Genomic DNA, 24468 nt, shown 5'->3' on the forward strand with positions numbered 1-24468 from the left:
TTGTGTTTACGATCTGGATAAAGTTTTTTAATGTAATATCAGAAAAATAACCAGTGGCAAAAATGATGCTTCAAAGATAGCAGAAAATTCAGAATAGAATGGGTTAGCGAAGTTCTAAAGTGGCCTCCCTGGAAGGTTGTCTCATAAGAATGTGAGCCACAAAAATATTTGATTGACATTGTAGTGTTTTGCAGAGGTGTTATAGTGGACGGGAAGAGCAGGGATAAAGGCCATTGTCAACTAGCACTGGGCAGAGTTGTGACTTAAACGGAAAATCCAGTTCTGATTGAGCTAGCACACCTAGAAGAATCTGTGGGCACAGAATCCAACTTCCGTAAGGATGCAGAAGTCCCCTGGCCTGCAGTCTCAGTAAGCTCTCCGGCATTCGTAAGAGCCCCAGGCCATGCTACCGTCTTCTTTTGTCCAAGGTGAAGGATCATGAAGGGAAGAGGTGTCTGACCCCTCCTCTGGGGAGAGGGGGACCCCCTTGGATGGGAGGTCATTTGACACCGTCATGAAGGAAGTGAAGGGGTATGAAGACGGGGTGGGGTACCCTGGCGTGTGGTGCAGATCTTCCAGTGAATGCAGCGAGTAGGACTGAGCCCCAGCAAGGGACGATCCCCATCCCATGCTCCTGTGTTGGTTGCTGCTTCCTGACTCCAGCTGGGAGAGGCAGCTGGTGCTAGGTGGCAGGGTCTGCAGGACCTCAGCAGGCACAGGGTCTGGTTGGCTGAGCCCATCCGGCACCGTCTGTTCCCAGGAGTCTCTCTGAGGAGGATGGCAAAGGCATGGAAATTAGTTTTTAGTGATGCTCTGAGGATATAGCGCTGCCTGCTGGACCAAGGCATCCAGAGAAGCCTTCAAACCCTCTCCCTGCCAGTGAAGTCAACCCTCCAGGCAACTTTACCCTCTGGTGTTTGACTCAAGTCAGGGGAATCTGGGTTAATTTCTACTCAGGGATGTTTCTCTGGGTCCTGCGTTTCTCTTTACATAAGCAGGGAAAGGCAGTACCTGGTTCTGGTTTAGAGTAGTCCTCCAATGATGTAGTCTTTAGAACGATGTGGGGTGGGGGCTCCCTACCTCCTCAACAGTACTTTCTTTGGGATGGACTGAGTTCATTCGCCATATCACCTACCACCCTCTGAGCCCTTTGTCTGTGAAATGGGGCACAAAATTGGGCTGCTGCAAATAGTAAATGAACAAAGGCCCATGAAAGTTCTTGTCACAAAATAAGGCTAATTCCCTGACCCACCCTCATTGTCTAAAATTCCACCTTCAGCGATTCATTCCTTTGTGCCAAGAGGCTTTACAGTTTTCTATAAAAGGAGCATTAGCAGCTTTTTTAGATCTTTCTGAAGTTATTTCTTTGGAGGGATCAAGAGAGAACACGGTGTGTGTGTGTGTGTGTGTGTGTGTGTGTGTGTGTGTGTGTGTGTAGGCTCCCGGAGGAAGCTGGAGCAGAGGGAATGGTAAGGGAGCAGAAGATGAGTCTGGGTGCATCTCTTTGGGGAGTTTGCCTAGTGTGACTTCAGCAGTTGCTTCTTAGGGTCCACGGGCCTGAAGAACTCTTACACTAACAGGGTGTGGAGCATTCAGCAAACAGGACAGTAACAAGATGAGTCTGAATTTATTTTACAGGGTCCCTGGTTTGAAACCCTAGCTAGACAATTTCGATGCCTTGGTTAATGTAATCTTTGTGTAGGCCTGAATCCCTCAGAAGTGTCCCAGCTGATCCACCCTGACTGGGCACCTCCAGGTCTGAGCAGAGCAACCTCAGGAATTCCCAGGTGGCTTCAGCTTGGTTACCACGTACAAGGGCTGGGCTGCCGGAGCTGGGGCCTCCCCTTCCTCCCTGCACATTGAAATAACCGTACTCACAAACACGAAGTGAGTTGGATCGCTGGGGAACGGAGGTGGCAGGAGCGGTGGCAGAGTTGAGGTGCTGAACAGGGACCCCGGTGCGGAGGTCAGCGCCGGTGGGCGGTAGTCTCCGTAGGGCTCAGCCAGGTAGGACTCCAGCAGGCCTGGGTGACTCTGTCCTGCTGAGGACTCACAGGCAAAGGGCTTAGTCACGCCGGAGGGATAGAGGTCGTTTGAGAACTGCTTGCCGCCATGGAAGTCGGAGTCAGACAGGAAAGATCTCCTGACACCGTAGTAACCTGACATGACTGGCGATCCTGTGGCCAAGGGAAATAGAAGTGAGCAAAAGTTTCATGCAGGAAGCTCAGAGCACTGTGACTCCTTCATCCGTTTCCTGTGAAAAGATGGTACCCACGTGTGCCCGACGTCATTAACAAAGAAATATACATGTCTTGAGTGGTGTACAATAGTCCTGCATCACTGTTTCATCCCAAAGAACAGATACGCTTAAAGTTCACTCTGGATTTAGGGATGAATTCATGTTAGACGTACAATAACTTTACCCAGATAATGATGTGTCAAGTATCTTCCAGGTCCAGATGCTTCTAGAAGGGGCATAGAGAGGTAAACTAAAGAGCCCCTTGGTATCCTAGTCAACACTGACTGTCACCTTGACATAGCCTAGAGAGTCTCGAATAAGTGTCTTTATCAGGTTGGTCTGTGGGCATGTGTGTGAGGGATTGCTTTGATTATTAATTGATGTGGGGGTGCCCACTGCAGGAGGCACCATTCCCTGGGCCGGCGGGCCTGGGCCGTCGAAGAAAGTTAACTAAGTATAAGCCAGCAACCAAAATTTCCTTGGGGTTTCTGCTTCAAGCTCCTGCCCGAGTTAGTTCCTGCCTGCAGAGTTAGGTCCTACCCTGTCTTCCCTCAGTGACAGACAGGAATCTGAAAGCTGGAAAGGGTCTTTTCATCCTAAAAGTTGCTTTAGGTCCTGGCATTTGTTGCAGCAACAGAATGACACTGGGCCATTTGGAACCTATGCCTTCCAATGAACTATAAAGATCTTATCACAGCCTCTGGATGACATCCCTTAACGTACAGGACAGTTTCCAAGTGGCTGCTTCTGGGCTTCTTACAGGAGGTAATCTCTCTCTAGATAAGATAACACACAGCCCACCTCACGCCAAGGGCAGGTGTGCTGTCTTCTGATTCTTCTGCACACTGCTCTTCACCACCTGTCTCACGCCCGGCCGGCATGAAGTGATGACTCGCCATGGGGCAGTATAGTTGTAGAAAAGTCCATTTTTGAGACAAAAACAATACCCACCCCACCACACAGATCTGGCTTTGACGCGTCTAGTGTTATTTGCTGCCCCCTTGTGGTCACACTGATCCCTCATTCACTTCGTCTGGACATTATGGAGACAGAGCTTGAAGAGGGTTTTAGGAGGAACAGAAGGGAAAATGGAAACTGGCAAGAGCCTTCTTTAAGAAAGACCAGTGAATTGGTTTCAGGAGAGAGGAGAGACACTCAACACTTTTCGAGAATCTGTGTGGGACACGGACTCCAGGTCTGTGTAATTTATCGCTTGTATATTCCATATAGTAGAGGGTGGAATCTCATTCATCAAGACCAACACAGCAAAGGGGCTGAGATGTGGAGGAGATGCCATCTCTGTCCCTCATCCCTTCCCTCAACAATGGGAGGCTACAACTGAGCTTTGTCCCCGTCCCTGCCTATTCTTTAGAGAGAAGAAGTTCACTGGGGTCTTTCCCTTGGTGACTTGTCACAGTGAGAGCCTTAGCCCCTTCCAGCCAACGTGGCGTCTTAGATTTTGCTCTTTACGCTGTCACTGCTACTGGGTCTAAAAGTCCCGTGGTGGTGGAGCAGGTCTCATGCAGTGTCTGGTCTGTAGACCCAGGTGTGGAATGCTGCATCCAACACTCCATGCAAATGTATTCACTCAGAGGACAAACGAGCTCCCCAGCAAACCCTTTAGCATGTTTTGACTCACTACACTGCTTTCATTCTTTTTTTTAATATTTATTTATTTATTATGTATACAATATTCTGTCTGTGTATACACGTGCAGGCCAGAAGAGGGCACCAGGCCTCATTACGATGGTTGTGAGCCACCATGTGGTCGCTGGAAATTGAACTCAGGACCTTTGGAAGAGCAGGCAATGCTCTTAACCGCTGAGCCATCTCTCCAGCCCCACTGCTTTCATTCTTAATTCACCAATATCCAATCTGCTCGTACATTTGAACTATGTGGCGACAGTTTTAATTATCAACACACTTTCGGGAACAGAAATCTGTGCAAATGAAAATTCATGTCATGAAGACATCCCAAGAACTGGCGCAGGCAGAGAACGGAGTGAGAAGGTAAGCAGGACTTCCAGGATGACAGAGTTATATTTCTAATTTCAAAATAAAAACAATTGTGAAGAAAAAGCCTCTGCTTTACTCAGTGTACCCATTTCTCCTTAAAAAAAGAAAGAGGAGAAGCATTCTAGAAGGTAGGAGAATTGGCAGATACTCCCTCTAGTACAAAAGAGCAGAGGCAAGCAAATTCAAATAGAAGTAAACACAATGGGAAAATACAAGAGTCACGGGAGGCTTTAAACTCCCCGCCTTATGCAACTTGGAAAGTGCTAAATCTCTCTGGAGTTTGAGATCTGGAGGAATAGTGTGCGTGCGTGCGTGTGTGTGGCTTGTGAGTGGTGAGTGTAAAGGTGTTTATCACTTTTATTACCATTAAGAATATTCCTTTTCTATCTTCCCAGGATGGTGGAATTGAGGCCCATGAAACTGAAATGAATACAATATCTTGAATGCTGTGCGTGATGCACCATGGAAAGTACTTGATAAAGGTAACCCTCGCCCCTAATGTTCTTTTCTCCCTCTGTCTACGGCGTGCACTTCATCTATCAGAGCATGGTGTCAGAGCTTTAGATGTTTTAACACTGTACCCGGAGCCTGGTTACTATTGCTTTTGCCTAAAAGCTTCTGCCAGGCAGGGTTTTAAAAACTGCCTGCTTCTCAAGACCTGAAGGACTTAGCTCAGGATGATTCGGTGAGATTTATCGTCATTGATTTTTTTTTTAAGATGCAAAAATGAGAAAATGAGGCGGTTATCAGAACCTCGGCGGCTCTTGGCTGGGGATGGAACTTTGATGATACAGTAGCTGCATAAAATGTGCGTAGCTCTGGGCTTGGTGGAAAACAAAACACAAATGCTCGGTTACTGCTTAAAAGCCAGTAAATTGCTTGTTGAATTAAAGGAAGGTCTCACCTGGCATCTGGACGAATGGAGGCTGGGAGGAGCTGACACTGCCCTGGAAGACAAACAGAACGCAGGTGTTGTCAACCTTAGTTACAGCTTGAATTTAATTTTAAAATTAGGAATATATTCTCCAAACCATCCTTTCTTCCTTCCCCCCTTTTTGTTCTGTCTGTGGACATGTGTGTTTATGCACGTGTGCAAGTGCACATGTGTTCACATGTGCGTGGAGGCCAGAGGTACCCAGGTTAACCCGGGGTGTTGTCTTCAGGATGACCAGCTGGTTAGCATGTTTTTTGTTTTTTATAATTTTTTTAAAGATTTTTATTTATTATGTATACAGGGTTCTGTCTGCATGTATCCTACAGTACAGAAGAGGGCACCAGGTCTTATTACAGATGGTTGTGAGCCACCATGTGGTTGCTGGGAATTGAACTCAGGACCTCTGGAAGAGCAGCCAGTGTTCTTTACCTCTGAGCCATCTCTCCAGGTGCCTTTTTGATTTTTTTTTTTTTTTGAGGTAAGATCTCTCACCAGGATCTGGGCTTGTGGATTAGGCTAGATTGAATGGCCGGTGAGTTCCAGGAATCCCCCTGTCTCCACCTCCTCAGCACTCCACCTCCTCAGCACGAAAGTGTAAGCATTTACTATGCCTGGCTTTTTGCATGAGTCCTGGGGCTTTAACTGAGGTCCCCAGCTTGTATGGCAATCATTTATGAACGGGGTTACCTCTTCACTCTCTAAACTCTTAGGTTTTGATGCTTAGAAATGTTACTTGAAGATTTGGAGGGGGACAATTTAGAGTAGAATATAAGTTTATTATATGGAATAGTAAAAAGTTTTGCATGGGACAGAGAGAAACCAAATTTTTAGGTTCTGATAGATATACCAAGAAGCATTAGCTAGATGAAACAGAATGATTTATCCTGTGTTTTACTATTTGTGTCAATACTCATTCACAGTATCACATCTTAGACAGTGTTTTATATGCACATATATATTAGTGTGTTTGCATTCCTATATGCGACTGGCAGTTGACTTCAACCCTGAATGGCTACATTTTATTGTGGGTCTTTATGCAAAGTAAATAATCCACGGAGAGCAGGAATCCTGAGTGTGATTTTTCTTTCTTGCTCAAAGTAGAGCACGGTTCATAAAAGACATAATAGACATTTGTGGAGAGAAGATGCAGTTCGAGACAGGATTTCTCTGTGTAACAGCTCTGCCTGTCCTGGAACTCACAGAGATGCCCCTGCCTCTGCCTCTCTAGTGCTGGGATTAAAGGCGTGCGCCACCATGCCTGGCTGAAATGCAGTTCTTAAAGACACACAGAGCAGTGATTGTGGAAGGGTAAGGAAGTGGTAGGCAGAATACTGTTCTGTTGAAAGATTTCATGTCTTTACATTTTATTATCTGTATGTGTGTGTGTGTATGTATGTGTTTTTGTGTGTATACGTATTTATGTGTGTGTATGTGTGTGCATGTGTCTATGTGTGTATGTGTGTGTTTATATGTGCATACATATGTGTGCGTGTATGTGCGTACATATATATGTATGTGTGTGCATGTTATGTGTGTGTAAATGTGTGTCTGTGTGCTTATGTGTGTATGTATGCATGCATATGTATATGTGTGTATATGTGAATGCATGTGCATGTGTATGGATGTTTATGTGTGTGCATGTGTATGTGTGTGTATATGTGTATGCATATGTGTATTTGTATGTGTGTATATGTACATGTGTGTATCCTGTGGGATCGTGCACCTTGTGGTGGTCAGAGAACACCTTGAGGAGTCAGTTATGTCCTTCCACCTTCTGGGTATGGAATTTACTTCATCAGGCTTGGAGGTGAGTCCTATGATCGGCCGAGCGTCAACATTGAAGTCTTACCTTAATTCCTAGTAACTGTAACTGAACCTTATTTAGAAATAGGATCTTTGAAGGTATAATTACTTAAATTAAGATGTCATGTTGAACTAGGATGGGTCCCCATCCCATATGACTGATGTCCTTATCAGAAGAGAAGGGGAGCTGGACAGATGACTTGGTGGGTAGGAGCCTTGGCTCTCCTTTCAGAGGACTCAGGGTCAATTCCCAGCACTCACATGGTGACTCCCAACCATCTGAAACTCTAGTCCCAAAACATCTGGTGTTCTCCTTTGGGCCTCTGTGGATACTTCTCACAGGAAAAAATAACCATACACATAAAAACAAAATTTTAAACAAATTTTTTTTTTAAAAAAGATTAGAACACTCAATGATACAGACATGGTGAGGGTCATATGGAGATAAGAAAGATGTGAATGATTTAACCTCAAGATTAGGGATTAAGGTTGGTTGGTAGAAGCTAGGAGGAAGTGAAGGGATTTTCTTTTTCCCCTGCAGTTGCTGGGGTCTAGGGCCGGCTGACATCCCCAGAACCGGGAGACAGTGTATTTCAATTGTTTTCCACTTTCTCCTTTGTGGTAACCTGGGACTGGTGATGCATGACTGGGGAGGATAAGTGGTGTGGATATTAGGGATGAGTGGGAACACATTCCAGAGGAGGGCTGTTGTCCTGGTGTCCGCATGAAGGGTCAATAGGTTTGCAGTGTCTTATACCATTAGAAATGGGGCTGGGAAGTCAGTTCAGTATCTGCTGTGTAAGGGCCAGGATCAGAGTTTGGATTTTCAGGAGTCATGTAAAAAGCTAGGCAGGCAGTATGTGCTTGTAACCCTGCGTTAGGGAGCGTTGCAAACCATTGCCTCCCTGAGGCTTGCTGGCCAGCCAGTCTTTAGGGGAAGAGCAATGGAGAAAAGCCATTCAACAGTGACCTGAGGTCTCTACATGCACATGTACACATGTGTACACACCATCTATGCATACAATAACATACATACAATCACAGATAAAACGCAAAAGAAGTGAATACTGCAGCACAATTAATAAAAACCCAGAGACAGAAATTGGGGTTCAACCTGAAGGCCAGAAAAGCAAAATAGCCAGTTACTGACTCTTACCTCAACCTCAGTCCGAAATGGCGATCCTGCCTCCAGGAATCCTCAGATTGAGACTGAGCTGAGAGCTGTCCCCTCCCATCCTATATTCCTCTCTAGTGTGGGATTAAAGGCGTGCACCACTACCACCCTGTTTCTATGGCAAACAAGTGTGGCTACTGAGATTAAAGGTGTGTATGACCTCTGCCTGTCTGTAAGACTGACCAGGGTGGCTGTTTTACTCTCTGATCTTTAGGCTAGCTTTATTTATTAAAATACAAATGAAATACCACTACAGAATATTACAAAAGCAAATGCTAACTGCTAAATGGCCCCGAATAAAGAAGGAGGTGAAAATACCTTCCAAGGAGGTTAAGCATTCTTAGCACTCAGCCCTCAGGCTTGAGCTCCCAGCCTATGCCTTCAAGGTCTCGACACTCCTAAGAGCTGGAGAGGTTTCACAGAATCTCACTCAACTAGCCTGCATGTTTCTAACGTCATGAATCCAATCTCCGATGACGGAGAACTCGGTGCCTTGCTTGCTTCTCCACTCTCATTTTTTTTTCTCCTAGAGATCTGATTCCACAAACTTGACTGCAAAAGTCTCCTCTCTTTTCTAATCATCTCTTTCATTCAGATAGAATATGTTTAGCTCTTATTCCATGTAGTGCTTTTAAAAATGTTTTAAGATAATCCATCATTTTTGAACTCTTATTTTCGTGTGTGCTCGTGTGTGCATGTGTGCGTGCCTGTGTATGTGTGGGGCACATGTGTGTCTGTTTAAGGACCAAAGGAGGTCAATCTCATCCACCTTGCTTTCTGAGGATCCAATGCCAAGGTCTCATTGGAATCCTTGGGGATCGGCGACTGAGTCCAGCTGGCCAGCAAGCCCCAGGAATCTTCCTGTTTTTGTTTTCATGGATCTGGGGTTGCATGCTTGTGCTGTCATGCCCAGCTTTGTGTGTAGGTGCCCGGTATGAAACTCAGGTCCTCATGTTTGGGTGGTAAGCACTTTACTGACTGAGCGGTTTTCTCAAGAGCGCCCCTACCAGCCGTCTTCTTAGTCACTCTGTCTGCTACAAAGCAGACTGCAGACTGCTGGATCAACACGTTATCCCACAGTCCCAGGGCCTGGGAATCTGAGGCCATGGCTTGGTTTTTGATGAGGGTCCCTTTCTGGTTTGCAGTCTTCTGAAGGTGACTTCAAGTGACACGCAGAGATCATGTATCCAATATTATGATTACCCCCAAGTCCTCCACGTATCATCACGCCAGAGATTAGAGTTCCATCTTAGGAATCTTGACGTCTCAATCATTCAGTGTATCACACTGACTTTGAATTCTGTCTTTCAGGTAAAATATCATCCTGCAAACATTCAAGGGCAGCATTGTATTTAAGAGTGAAGGTTCTAGAACCAATATATCTATGTTTGAATCCCAGGCCTGCTTCATTTTTGTGAATTTTGGGTACATGAAAATTGAATTAGAATATAGGTGTGGAGTGCTTAAAATAGCACCTGGCTCACAGTAGCCAGGCTGTGCTAAATGGATGTTGTTACAGTAGCCCTCTCTTATTATTGAGGCACAGATACACTATTTTTCCTGCTTATACATGCTAATCAAGTTTAGCTTATAAATCAGGCTCAGTAAGAGATTGATAATAAGAATATGGAACAGAATTAATACAATATTCTTTAACAAAATTGCCAGCATCTCTTCTCTCCAGCTTTGGAGTAATTATTAAGTGGAACAAAGGTGACTCAAACCTAAGCACTGAGATGTTGTGATGTTGGCCTGGTAACCAAGAAGCGTCTCCTTCAGCTATGTCGGGCGGAGGTGGAGCTGGGACCTGTACATGCCAGACGAGCAGCACTCTATCACCGAGCCACCTCCCCATCCCAAGGGGAAGGCTTCTGACTGCCTGGAGTGCAGATAGCATTCACGGTGCAGACATACTGGACAGAGGTCAAATTCATCTCCTGAGCAGGACTTGGTGGGATAGCAGAGGTTTTATCTGTTCCTTAGCATGGCATACGATTATGAGTTAATCCATTTATGGAATTTCCGTGGCTTATTTTAAAATGACTGTTCTCAGGTGCTGTCTCTGACTGTTTTGCTGGCTTTTGGGACCCTACTCCTCATACTGGGCTGCCTTGCCCAGCCTTAATACATGGGGAGATGTTTAGTCTTACCGCAACTTGATATGCCATGCTTTATTGATACTTACAAGAGACCTGCCTTTTCTTGAATGGAGACGGTAGAGGAGGGGATGGGGGGAGGGATGGGGAATGGAAGAGAGGAACTGGGAAGGGGGTGGGGAGGCTGCAGCTGGGTTGTAAAATAGATGGATAAACAACAACAACAACAAATCTGCTGTTCTCAGTGAATTACTCCAAAGAGTAATTGGGCAGACAGGGTCTCACTGCATAGTCCAAGCAGACCTTGAACTCAGGCCTGGGCTTCTGTCTGCTGGGAGTACGGGTGTGTGCTGACACCCCTGGCTACATTAGTCAAGTGGCAGACAGGAACTCAGAGATGCAGTGGCCAGAGAGGTGCAGATCTGTTAGACTAAATCATAGATGAGCTAGGTTGGGGCACATGCCCCCCATGCTGCCAGAGCCCCCACTATTCAGCATTCCTTTTTTGATCCTGATTGTCTGTCAGTGTCTCCCCTAGAAAGACTTGACAAACCTCTAATACCTTCTGACTTGTGTCTGAGTCCTCTTTTCAGCAAGGTGAGGTTGTGGCGGGGTTGTTTGCTGTACAGGGTGCTTCTCTGGCTGAATCTACTGTGGCCCCACCTTTCTTTATTTCTGTTCCTTTCTCTGGCCAAGCTGGGGCAAGGATGATGTTATGAATGAAAGCTCGGTTTGATGCCTGGGCTCTTCGGACACTTTTTATGTCCTAGAGCACCATGGATTCCCCCAGACATCCCTCATTCATCAGCCCACATGACTGCACCAGGCTGTGCTGCAGCCAGGCTGCTCCCTTTGGCCAACAAAGATCCTTGTGGCTTCTCCAACTCTGCTCTCAGAGTTCCCCATCTTTCCCTTCTATCACCAACCCTGAACCTCTCATTCTTTCTCTCCTTCTGCCTAATCTTAATCATTACCATAGAAATACCAGGACAGCTCCCGCCCAACCCGATTTTAACACTGAGGGCTCTACCAATTTTGAGTCTAGTTCATTTTATCTATGACTTGACAAAAAGAAGTCTCTTGTGTTCTTTCCCTCTATATAATTTCACCTTGTGCCCACTGTGGGGATTGTCACTATTTCCGTTCTTTATGGTCACTCATAAAACTTTACCATGCAGATTTAACAAGGCCTACAAACAGTATCTTAAAACTTCTTTTGAAAGACTAGAGCCCAAGGATGTTAACTCTCACTGCCATTTCGCTATGGCATTTTCTTAAACCTTGGCCTATTTTATTCTTAAAATCAAGCAACCACAATTAGACATCGCTGTTACATTAAGCAATTTTCTACTGTATTTCGTTCTGTGTTTACCCTTTTCTCTGGTCTGTGCTCCTACGCACTTTCTGTATTTGTTTCATCTTCCCAAAGCAATTCTTTAGAAAATCCCAGTAATGTGCTTTTGTTCAGTAAACTCTTTCAGATTTTATTGATCCAAAGGTACCATTGCTTTTGACCTTGTACTTAGAAGGTAATTCTAATTTTACAATTAGAATATTTTAGTATTTAGTGTCTTGGTGCTTTGAAAGCATAAGACCACTGCCTTTGATTTCCATAATTTCAGTTAGGAAGTCTGCTGTTATTCTTAAAGTGTTTCTGTGTGACAAGTTTTCTTTTCGTCATGTTTTTAAAATAGACCCCTCTCCCCACACACACCGTTTAGGTTCTGCAAGCTCAGCTTATCTTGTCTGGAAGGAGCTCCCACTCCTCTTTACTCTGCTGGGGCAGGATGTGCTTTGTGTCTTTGCATGTCTGGGATTTTGAGTCTTTCATCAGGTTAGGAATGTTTTAAACCATTATCTCACTAACTATTACTCTATCCCTATTACAACCCCTGAGACTATTTAGATTTATTTTGACTCTTTTTTACTCTTATATTCTATGTTCTCCAACCTCCTCTTGTTTACCCTCTATCCATGATTTTGTGTTTCTTCACATTTGTTAGAGACTGGTATAAATTTCCTCAGATCTCTTTGGTTCACTAATTATTGTAGTTTGCTGCTTAACTCATACATTAAGTTAAAAAATATCTACTTATGTGCCTGAGTGTGCTGGCATGCATGCACACATCTGTGAGTGTGCACACATGTGTGAGTGGACGCCCTAGGTTGAGGTCGGGGATCTTCTGCAATTACCCTCCACCTTAGTTTTTGAAACAAGATCTCTCATTGAACCTGGAGCTCACTGATTTGGCTAAAGAGTCCGTGCAGCTAACTCCTGGGATCCTCCTGTCTATGCCCTCTCCACCCCTGGAATTAGCTATCTACATGAGTTGTGGTGTCTGGGCTTTTGTTTTGTTTTGCTTTGGGGGATGCTGAGCATCTGGACTCAGGTTCTCACGCTTGTGTGACAAACACTTTACGGACTGAGTCATCTCCCCAGATCCATATCGAGTTGTTTTTAGTTAATAGTTTACATTTTCGTTTTGATGAATTCTATTTTAAAGCTCACTTAGAGATTTTTGTCTTCAAAGGTAAGTATCAGAACTCTCATTTTATTGACTATGAGACTGAATCACTGAAGGAACACACAAATTTCTTTCTAGGGCAGGGTGTTGTGGTGGCAGAGGGTGGATTCAACTAGGAACTCTGATTTCAGAGCCCACTTCTTCACCACCATACTAGGCTGCCTTCCAAGAATTTTAGTAATTTGAAAATAAGTAGAAATGTATCACTATTTTAGAGAAATTTAGCTTAAAGGAGAGGTAGGATCATTCAGAGAAATTATACAATTTTCAAGCTCACAGTACTGTCAGATGGAATTGGATACTTCTGAGATGCGTGTGCATGTGTGTGTGTATGTATGTATGTATACCTGTGTAAATATATACACCTACACACAGGATATATATATTTTTTTCTTAATTTTTTCCTGTGACATTTCACTTCGATGGGGGCCAGATTTAATCAGGCATTATTTACATGTACTAATGTTCATTGATCTTAAATATACAATTTGATATGTTTTGACAAATTCTGATGAGCCCTTACAACCCAGCACCAGAATCTTGTTACCGAGCACTTTTATTGAATTAGTTATTCTGTAGTTATAATTGGTGTGTGTCCCCCTCGGTGGCCAGGAACTAGCCAAATGAAACACATTAAAGCCACTGTTAACACTCCTCTCTCCAGTTCATCTCACAGAACAAAGAAGAAAGAGCCTTGTGTGACTGGGGAGGACTTCACTGGACAGATTCAGGGATTAGGGCTTACTTCTCCATCGCATTCTCAGGTTTCATAGGTTAGGAGAGAACAGCCTCGGGCAGACAGCTTCCTTCCCCAGGTGAAGTGGCAGCTCACTCCCTTTATTCTTCGCTCAATACATGGTATTCACTCAGTTCCTTCCCATCCTACCGCTAACACTGGATTCCATATTCCGGAGTACCTAGCTTGTGACCATGCAAGATGGTATATAATTTTTATTTTGCATACTGCAAACAACAGGATCCTGCAATACCAGGTAGCCAAATTTAGAGGTTTATATTTGAATGAAATTTGCCGATCTGCAACTTCCTGTAGCTAGCAGAGCAGTCTCGCAGCTGCCCCAAAAGCCCCTCCATGAAAATGAGTTAATTTGAACTAATAGGTCACCAAGGTAGTAAAGTGATAAGATTAGAAGTTTCCTTCGAGTACATTTATTGCCATTTTTATGACCCTATAATATTTTAGGTGCCATTTAAAACACTGGCATAGTGTTTCTCTTGCACTGTTAAATCCATTTAAAAAATAATTACAGAGTTTGTAAAGCATCTTCTTAACCTTAAAGATATTGATATTGATTCTTCAAAAGCGATGGTGATAGCCCTTGGTGAGAAGGTAGTGTCTCCAAGGGATTTGCAACACTTCACACGCTGAGCTTCTCGCTATCATCATACCCATGCTAGGGAGGCAGGTCCACCTAGCACCACATTTTTACATCTGAATTTAGATTCATTTCAGGTCACATGATTTCACTCTTTGTAATGAACATAAAGTTATGCTGACGTCCACACACATGACCCTCAAGTGGTTACCCCTGTTAGGCTGGCACACTTTCTCCTGCCGGGAAATAAAGATGGGCATAGAGAATTGGGTGCACTAATGTGATAAATATGTTGCCGAGCCCAGGGAAATCCGATCCATGTCCTATCTCATATGGTGCCTACACTACCTCAAACATCTTCTAAGGAATCTGACTTCTTTTTTTGCAGAATTTGAAACACATTTCCCTTACGGACCACGTATCTGAGTCGTACCATTACTCACAAACAGGACAAGCACTGCGCGATGACTAGAAATTCCAGGTGTGAGCGCCTACAGTGTGCCGATGGCTTCACACTCCGCTACCGTAGCAAGTTCTGTGTGCTAGTTCCTCAGCAGAATCATGATGTTCATCGGCCACCCCTGGCGTGGAAAACACCACAGGGCTTCGCAGGTGCCGGAAGAAAAGAATCAGCTGCTCAGATTAGGAGCCGCTTAACGAGCCACCTGTGAAAATAAAATATCGCTACCTTTTCTTGAAAGCCCCTCCCATCGGGAAGTAGAGTCACCGGTCTGAATTTAGGGTAGCAGGTTGTGGTTTGAATTGACTGATAAAACATAGCCAAAGGGACAGGTAAGTTTCAGATCTTAGGCCTCAAGGGGATTTGCAGGTTGCTTCAGTCACTACTCTTTGCCTTCCTCAGGAAGGGAGTCTAGCCACGTGGGCAGGAGACCCTGTGAAGTGAAAATGAGGTGGCCCTGCCAACAGCCAGCAGCACCAACTACCAGCCAGGCAAAGGAGAATGCTTCTAGCCATGCACTTCCCCTGACATTCCAGCTAAATGCAACTGCATGAGGAGCCCTGAGAGACAACAAATGAGGATCCGGATGACACTCAAAAGTGTTAGAAACAACAGTTGTTTTAAACTACCAAGGCCAGTTTCTTAGGCAGCAGTTGGTAGCAGATACACGTCTAGGAAAAGTAGCTCATGAGATCCAATGGCTGTTCTGGCTTTCTATAAGTGGGAGATTAGGAATCAGATTAGTGAAAGTGTGGAGGATTTGAATTTGAAGCCCAAGGGGGCTGGGAAGCTCCCGGGTGCAAGGAATCCCATGAGCGGAGCATTGATGGGGAGAAGCTTGGCTTCTCTGTAAGGAGCAGAGAGCAGCCTGTTCAGGGCCGGCAGATGTTTCATTCTGATGCTCACAGAAAAATGTATCAAGTGCCCCCTGTGCTCCAGGACTGTAGTGATTTCCAGAAACACAAAGGAGACATGGATTTTGTAGTCAACGTACAGACTCCTAACGACAATAGTTACACAAAATGGGAGGGTGATTAGAGCAGTATTTAGAGTAACAGTTGAGGCTGAGGGAACCAGCACTTCCTGGAGCTGCTTCTTGCCAGGCCCGCCATTGGGCATTATGTGTGTGTCACTCATTTTTAGGGACAAATGTGTGTGTCACTTATGTCAATGTGTTTGTGTTCTCTTCAGTGTGCTAAGTGTTCTCACCGGCTGTTCACCATGAATCTTCGGAAGACGTTGTAGACATGCCCTAGTCTATAGCTTGACCTGTCCACGGCCACGTGATACAGCCTGGGTTCTGTTTTAAATCTGTTTGACCACAATGTGGTGTAGGTAGTGAAGCAAGGGCAAAGAGAAGAGTTGGAGTGATTGGCTGTCCTGAGAGGATGGATTGAATGTCATAGAATAGATGCCCCCCCCTCCCCGAATCTAGTCTAAAAAGATGAAATCACTCAGCAGATTGGAGAAACATGTGTCACTGTGGGGAAAGCCATGGCTTGGGATGTTTACAGCAGAGTGTCCGAGGTGTGGGAACACGAGCAGGAAGTGTGAAGACAGGAATGGTGACGAAAAGTCGGGGGAAGACACAGGAACATGGTTACAAAGGGCCTTTGAGCCGCGCTAAGGGCTTGAACTTTGTCCACCACTGGGCAATGACTGCTCGGTCTCAGAGGTACACACGCGATGGAAGAGCTATTCTGGAACACGGAAGCTGATGCAGAAGCCATGGGTCTGGACTTGTTGGTAGAGTGAGTGTCCAGCTGTTAGAGTCCAGTAGGGTCCTGATGATGAGGGTTGGGCAGAGAGTCAGGAGATTGGCACGTGACACTTCTGTCTTTGTCTTTCTGTTTGGCATCCTTTGAGAGGATTTACCAGGAAGGCTGGTTCATGGCTGTATTGCTGAGAGCCAGCCCGGCCATCTCTCCTGGACACTGTACAAACCCAGAGCTCCCTTTCTCTTTGCTTCACCACCATTACCTTCCCATAATGTACAGTGGGGCTAGGATGCCCCTATTTACAAGATCAAAAGCCTGTATATTCTTCCATGATTTAATTTAATGGCAAATTGTGTAGGTCCAATTTTAAGGTCAGTGTTAATGTCTAATTCAGGAAGAGGTAGTGCAGCATCCTTATAAACGTGTGCCTTATGTTTACAAAGCCACTCTTTGTGTGGTATGTCTTCACTCTTCCTAGCCTGGGCCGTAGGGCCCACATCACTTATGTGAAAGGGATAGTGATTGTTTTAAAGCTTAAGAAAACACAGAGGCAAAGTGTCGTGTGAAAGCCGTGTTCTAATTCTGAGGGAAAGGAACTTATCGTGAAAACACGGATTTACTTTTGTAACCGTATGAGGAGTTACATAACATACATGCGCAAGTCTGTCACCCTGACACATCAACTTAGGTCCCAATGAGTTGTTACAGTAAACATGTGTAAGAACACAAGTGAAACTTAATGTAGTGGATGGGGGGGGGGACTTCCACAGGCTTCTCTGTACACTTCCTACTTGAGCATTCTCTTGGGCAGTTGCACAGTTTTTTTTTTTTTTTTGTAATTAAAACAATTAGTTAATCAAGAGTAAAATGGGTGTCAGGTCTTAGATTCTTACGGTTAATTTCAAAAGTTTGAAAAAGAAATGATTCCGAGTGTCTAAATTTCTGAGCCATGAGCTATTTTATGTCCCTTGGAAAGCTCACATGGTTACAGAATTCCAACTTTTTGACGGTTTCTTAAGGTTTCATTTTCACACTCTCCCACTTGGCACCCAATCTGTGCAGGCTGTCTCTGTAAGGAAGGGTCTGCTGCTGCCTAAGTTACAAAATAAAACATATTTTTACACCGGGCTCTCGGCGTGCCTTTGAAATGCTGTTTGTATTTGTGGAGCGAAGTTAGAGCAACAAGAGCGACTGGGAAGCGCTTTGGCCGGCACGGATCCCGCAGAACCTCAGACCTGCCAGATGGACCTGCCATGGTTGTTTTGCTGTAAAACCTGATTATTTTTGCAAGCTGCATGAAAGAATCCCCCACCAGGAATGATTTTAAGTTTCATGACATTTAAAAAGAAAATTCCACGGAACCAATAGGACAGCTGAGAAAATAAGTTCCCCGGGAAAGGTTCTCTTTTATTATTAATTAGCATTTTTTTCTTCTATAATTGTGAAAGAGCAGGTGGCTGGGTGGGGACCACAGAAAGCTCTGGAAATGTGGTTCAGTTCTCCAAACAGGGCAGGACAGTGGTCTAATTAAAGTCAGACAAAAGGCGGTTTGGAAAGCCTTAGAAAATAAAGCGTTCATTCAAATGAAGACCAACCATATCGTGTGTGTCCCTAAATTCAAACAACAGCATTTTGCGTTTACAAGACATTGAGTGCTCAGAAAATGTTGTTGTTGTTTTGATTTCTGGGCTCACGAAGTGGGTTATTTAGCAGTGCTAACAACATGCTAAACACGATGCCTTGAGAATAAGCAAGAGCTGTGGGGGAGATTCTCTCCGATTTGATGTGGGTTCTTTTTAACAGAGAACTTTGAAAATTTAAAAGGGAGTAAGATGTGGATTTTTCTGTAGAAAGTTTAGAAAATAAAAGTAAGATAAAATGAAAGAAATATATTAAAAATTGAAGCTTTCTCAACAACTTTAGTAACCAAACAAACATTAGGTATTTCTCAAAATATAAGAAAAAAATCATCAAGGAAAAATAAAAACACAAGAAAATGGAAAAACCCCAAGCAGTAGCAAAATATTAAACACCCATTAGCCATTAAATGACTGTCAGTTGTGCATAGGCAAGCAATATAATCGTTCTGAAACCAAAAACCATTGTAGGATTGGTTCCATTTATGAGAGTTGCAGAGGTGAAAAATAATTCTAATGGTTAATTTTAGGGAATCAGTGCAAATCGTGGGTATATCCTTTAATAGCCATGCCACCGACTCTTTGGCACTCATATGCCTTCAGAGCTTGGGGCGCCTTGTCCAAAAATTTACAACCCCTGAGTCTAGACGGCATTTGTACCCTGACAGTAGCTGTGAGTTTATATGATCAACTCCACGCTTCTAAAAGATAGGTAACCAGCATCAGAACTTCCACTTTACACTCTTCCTTCCAGTCAGCGTAATCATTAAAGGGCAACCAGTGTACCAACTGCCAAGGTTTAGTAGGTGTGTGTGTTTTTGTGTGTGTGTGTGTGTGTGTGTGTGTGTGTGTGTGTGTGTGTGTTGATTGAAATTAAGAGTTCCATATTAGGAAAGGGGTTTCATTTGCATAGGGTCCCAGGAAATGAGAGCATTGGTAATCGTCATCCTCCAATCTCTTCCCTTATTTCCATATGAAGGGGAGGTGTAAGGATGTTCCCTTCCTCTTTCTCCAGTAACTGTTGTCTTTGCTAATGCCGACTTTCAGGCATAGTATGGCTGCTGCACTCTTGAGCTCATAGCAGTGGTGATTATCTGCACAAAATCTATACAGTCTGCCAACATTCTGGTCTGGAAAGGGAAGGAGCTCATGAGGTCCCACCAATTCAGAATATACACCATAGCTGGTAGATGGGAAAAGACTTATGTATTTTACAGTCAAGCCATGGTAAACATGTGCTAGCTCCTGCAAATGACTCCTTGCCTGTGAGTTTATCAGAAACACTACTGAGAATCATCGGGTCATTCCAAAAGAAAGAGACATGGAAATAGAAGAGGATTAAATTGGGAAGAGGAAGGAGATCAGGGAGAGGGGAAGGGCACGAGGGAGAATAATCGGGGGCATGTGATCAAAATATATGCATGTTTAAAGATGTCACAATGAAACTCATGTGTAATTAATTAATATATCCTAATACAACACCAAAACATGAGCAATGCACTTGTGTGTGTGTAACGATGAGAGAATTCTGCATACCATAGGCGTAGGATCACATCAAGGGATGGGTCTCCAGGGACTACACTTTCAGGAATCCTTCCTCAAGTGGGGGTTGATCTGGGAATGAAAGTTCATGTGTTGCTCTGCCTACCTGAGAAAGCAGGAGCCACATCAGCTCCTCGAATCAGAGTTGTCACCACAAGACGCAGCAGGGGTAAGCACGTAAGACAAGAAAGGCAGAGAGAAACGGGTTGTGTGAGCCCGGGGTACTTTTAAGAGAATGGAAAGGAAGCTTCTTCAAGGTCCATGTGTGACATGATTGGATTCTGGCTCAGGAGGCTGGGTGGGACCGTGGAGAGACCCAGGAGATCTAGTGGTCTAGGGGGGGAAGGAAACAATGAATATGGACGTGTGTTAGCAGCAGATTCTGGAATCAAACTGGAGAAAATTGATGAAGGGAAAGAGAACTTTTAGGGGGTTTAGTTTCTTTTCAAATACATTGGAATCACAGGAAAGGGGTGTCTGGTTTTGGTCTGGGCTAGGTGGGGCATTCCCTGAACAGTCTACACCTGTTGCAATAAGCATGGAGATTTACATGTGGATAATGGGGAGCACAAGACCGGAACCCATCATTACGTATGAAGTCTGGAGCTCGATATGAAGACCTGAAAAATAGTGGTGACGCCAAACCTCGTCTCACCTTGGCATGGATATATACGTCTAAGGAGGCGGTGTAGTTGGGGATGTAGCTCAGTCGGTTGAATTCTACTCTAGCATGTACAAATGCTAGGACTACGAAAGCCAGGCATGGTGGTGCACACGCAATCTAGAGCTCTGGAAGTGGAGGCAGGAATAGAAGTTCAAAGTCATCTTCAATCACATAGTGGATTTGAGGCCAGCCTGGGCTACATGAGACTGGCAAGTGACATATCAGGTGAAAGAAACACTTTGGAGTCCCACAAATCTCGGTCCAAATCTGAGTCCCAGAGCTCTCTACCTGCTTCTTCACGCCTCCGTCTAATTTCCTTCAAAGGCTGCTGAGCTCTTGTTGATAATGGGCTTATTTTAAGGTAGAGAATGGGGGTATTTAGGAAGCCTCTATTTCAGAGCCCAGTAAATGATAGCTATGATGATTAGTGTTTGAGACAGGGTCTTGGGTAGCGTTCGGTTCATGATGTAGTTGAAGAGGACCTGAAACTCCTGATCCTCCAGCCTCCATCTCCCCAGTGCTGGGATAGACAGGCATGTGTCACCACATCCAACTATTTGTTATTGTTATTATTATTATTATTATTATTATGTGATGATGATTATCCTGGAGATAAGGGATGAAGTCAGATCAGTTGTACCACCTGTGCCAGTCCTTGACCGGATATTAAAATTCATGTCCGGATATTTGGAGGCCATGTGATTGCTTTTGTGCTTTATGTGATTTTTCTCTTTTCCATCTTCCTTGAAAATCCAAGTTATATAAAAAAACAGTTTACTCTGAGGAAAGAGGATTTATCTTTCTCAGAATACAGAGGGACTTAAGCTTAACCTTGGACGTTGGGAGTTAGAGTTGTGTGTGTGTGTGTGTGTGTGTGTGTGTGTGTTGGGGCATGGCTGGAATGTGTTTTGAGGTCTGAGGAAGTTTTGAGTTAGGAAGAGAAAGAGTTCTGCCTCGTGGGGAGAAGGGGGCCCTGTGAGCTGTGGTGAGCACTGATCCCCTCCCTTGTACACCTCCCACGAGGCCCTCTCACCCCGAGGAGCTGCAGCTTCAGGTAGTCATATCAGGTTAGGAAGCAGGTAGCAAATCCTGGCTTTGATCCTCTTCCTGCCGTCTGAAAGGATGTGAAATGGGGTATCTGATGACTGAGTCAGACCCTTATTAAGGAGGAGAACGTTTCGGGCTGCAGAGTGAAGCAGTCGGGAGTAGCTCAGCGCTAGTTGTTAGCTTAAACTTGTAACCGTACTGTCCTGGCCCACGAAAGGAAAGAGGGTGACACTAGCTTCGTGTTCAAGTAAGACACGGAGAGAGCTGAGCCACCCACAGGTGGATGAAGATGGGGTGCAGGTGCATAACAGGGTGTGATTTGGTTTCAAAAGAAGGAACCCCTGTAATTTGTGGCAACCCAGATGGAACTGGATGCCATGACGTTATTACATGTTCTCGGTCATATCTGGAACCTATTCAGGTTCATCTCCTAGAGCAGTTACCAGAGTGACTGGGAAGGGTCAGTGGGATGTGTGTGGAGAGAAGGGGAGGAGCGTGGCTGAAAGGTAGGATGGTGCACGTGAATACAACAATGGTTCTCAACCTTCCTTTTAATATTGCTCCTCATGTGGTGGCGAGCCTCAATCATAAAATTATTTTTGTTGCTACTTTGTAACTGTAATTTCACTACTATTATGAATTGTAGTGTAAATGCCTGCATTTTCTGAAGGTCTTAGGTAGCCCCTGTGAAAAGGGGTCTTGACCCACAGGTTGAGAACCCCTGGAGGAGAAGAAAGAACTGAAGGTTTCATTGCATGGCAGCATCAAACTCTGGCCGATAACTGACTGTGTATCCTACATAGCGGAACAAGAAAACGACCACTGTTGAAGGGGGACGGATATGCCAGGCGCACTGCTTGATTATATACTGTACAAGTATATTGAGAGATCACATTGTACTGTGACTATGTATAACTACACAATTAAAATAGAAACAAGAGATCTCAAACCACAAACTTTAAGACTGCTGGCCCTCATACCTGCCATTCTGCTGCTTCGTCCACTCATTGGAAATAATCTTTTCTGAGCTACAAAGTTACTGGTTTGATGAGTTTCCGTTATGTTTGAGACAGTACTAATGAGGGCAGGAATGGATGATTCCCAGGCCTGCTCTCAGAACACCCCATGATCTTGTGGATGTCTGCCTGGGGTTGGTACTTACAGTCTCTGGAGCTTATCAAGTGGTGCCGGGTGCCTACTGTTCTAACACCCAGAAGAGCTACCACATGCTGAGCCCTCAGGACACCTCAGGTGCTGTGTCAGGCGCTCTACAGTCGTAACCTAGAGTCACTCTTGTCATTGCCCATGGTGGGTATTACTGTCCCCATCTCTGTGGGACAAAACTGAGACTTAGAAACCAGGTTTATCCTCTACTGATGGAGTCTGAGCCTGATCCATAATTCTGAAGGCAAGCCCCTGGCCATTCTATCACACCGCCATTTATCCAGAAGGGATGGGCAGAGATAACAAAACATCGTCTGGGGATGGGGCCTATTTTCCAAGAGCGTATTTGAGAAACTGTCCTAGGCAGGGCCAGATCTGAGTTTTAAAGGGCTGGCTGTCTACTTTCTCGCCTGCCCAGTCTGCAGACAAAATTGGCGCATCTACTTCACGTGGCAGACTGGCAGGTGGAGCTCTCTCTCCCTACCCTTGACCTCTGTCCCCTAGTGTACTCTGTTGGACTCTACTGCTCCCTGACTTCCCGGGTCGTCTTCCTCAAAACTCCATGTATCGAGCCCCTATGCTGTGGTAAGTCCCTGGCAAAGATTACTGTGTCTTTTATGATAACTTTGGCAGGGTTTAAGAAAAGGTAGAGCAACCTTAGCCAAACACTTGGTTTGTAGATGGTGGAGTTGGGGCATGGATCGAGGTAACCTGGGCATACAGCCTAGGTTCTTCACCGCACTTCTTCCTGTAATAGATAAACTTCTCCAACAGCAGCTCAAGGATGCTGCAAAGTCAGGACAAGCGACTTCTTGGAGGCTCATTTTCAGATTATTCCTTCAGCCATCTACTGCGTGGTGTGTGTGCGTGCACGCACATGAATGTGCGGTGTTATCTGTGCGTGCCTGTGTGGAGGCCACAGGTTGACTTCAGGCATCTTCCCCTGCATGTGGGATGCGCATGTGTGTTTGCACGCATGTTTGCGTGGGTGTGGCACACCTGTGTTTGAGAGTGTGCACCCACGTGTGGCTGCCTGAGCTTGGTGTTGGGAGCCATCCTCCGTACTTCTTGCACCTTATCGACTGAGGCAGGAGCTCTTAAGCAAACCCAAAACTCAGAGCTCAAAGTACAGCTAATCCTCATAGTCTGTTTGCTCTAGGAATCTCTGAGTTTGGACCTCTGAGGATTGACTAAAGGACAATAGCCATTTTCCTGACATTTGTGAGAAGTTTAGGACACAGGTACTCTCGTCCTTATGCTTGTGTGGCGAGCTCTTTACCACTGAATGATCTCCTCAGCCGGTCATCATCATCATCATCATCATCATCATCATCATCATCATCATTATTGTTTTGAGACAGAATCTCTTGCTGAACCTGGCTGGTTGGTGAGCCCCAGCAATCTGCGTGTCTCTGCCTTTCCCTCTGTGGCCCCGACACTGAGGTTATCGATGGATACCACCACTCCTAGATTTTCCTTGAGTGGGTGGGATGCAAACTGAAGTCCTCATGCATACTAGAAACCATGTTCCCTGCTGAGCCACCGAGCCATCTTGCTAGTCTCCAGGAGCCACCAAGTCATCTACCTAGTCTCCAGGAGCGACCAAGCTATCTCCCTATCCCTCAGAGACTATTTCAAATGCTAAATAGCATGATAAGAACATTTGAAAATGAATAACCAAAATAAAGAGGGTGAAGAAAGAGGACAGATTTTTTTTAAAGGTCTTAGAAATGAAATACTGAAATAGTCCAGGGGAGGAACTAGGCAGAACCAGTCGAAAGGTTGGATACCCAGTACTGGGGATTGTGGTTCATAAAATTTTACTTTTGGGGATCTTTGTCATAGAAACACATTGCAATGATTCTTACCACAGAAGAGTAACTATGTACAATGATGTGTGTGTGTGTGTGTGTGTGTGTGTGTGTGTGTGTGTGCATGTGCATTCATCTGTGTATACGTAAAGATGCATTGCTATGGTAATCAGTTCACTATCTACATGTTATTTCATAGCATCACATTATAAATCTCAAATATATGAAATAAAATTTATTTAGAAATGAATACTGAGCTTGGGGAGATGGCTTGATTGGTAAAGCGCTTGCCCTGAAACCAGTA

General features: G+C 44.7%; 1 protein-coding gene across 2 annotated transcripts in view; it reads right to left on the bottom strand.

The window, feature by feature from the left end:
• Window positions 1–24468, bottom strand: part of Pou2af2 (POU class 2 homeobox associating factor 2) — a 42250-nt gene continuing 17782 nt past the window's right edge. The window contains exons 1-4 of one of the 2 annotated variants that reach the window (XM_085688752.2): window positions 14555–14735; window positions 5160–5202; window positions 1879–2177; window positions 1–768 (exon numbers count right to left, since the gene is read on the bottom strand). In XM_085688752.2, coding sequence (XP_085544878.1) covers window positions 367–768; window positions 1879–2177; window positions 5160–5202; window positions 14555–14557 — 747 coding nt within the window. In that variant the 5' untranslated portion in view covers window positions 14558–14735 and the 3' untranslated portion in view covers window positions 1–366. Of the gene's footprint in view, window positions 769–1878; window positions 2178–5159; window positions 5203–14554; window positions 14736–24468 lie in introns of those variants that run through there. The other variant, XM_048417571.3, reaches the window with a different exon arrangement.

Source organism: Myodes glareolus, chromosome 4, assembly GCF_982192425.1.
Source record: "Myodes glareolus chromosome 4, mMyoGla1.1, whole genome shotgun sequence".
NCBI classification, from domain to species: domain Eukaryota; kingdom Metazoa; phylum Chordata; class Mammalia; order Rodentia; family Cricetidae; genus Myodes; species Myodes glareolus.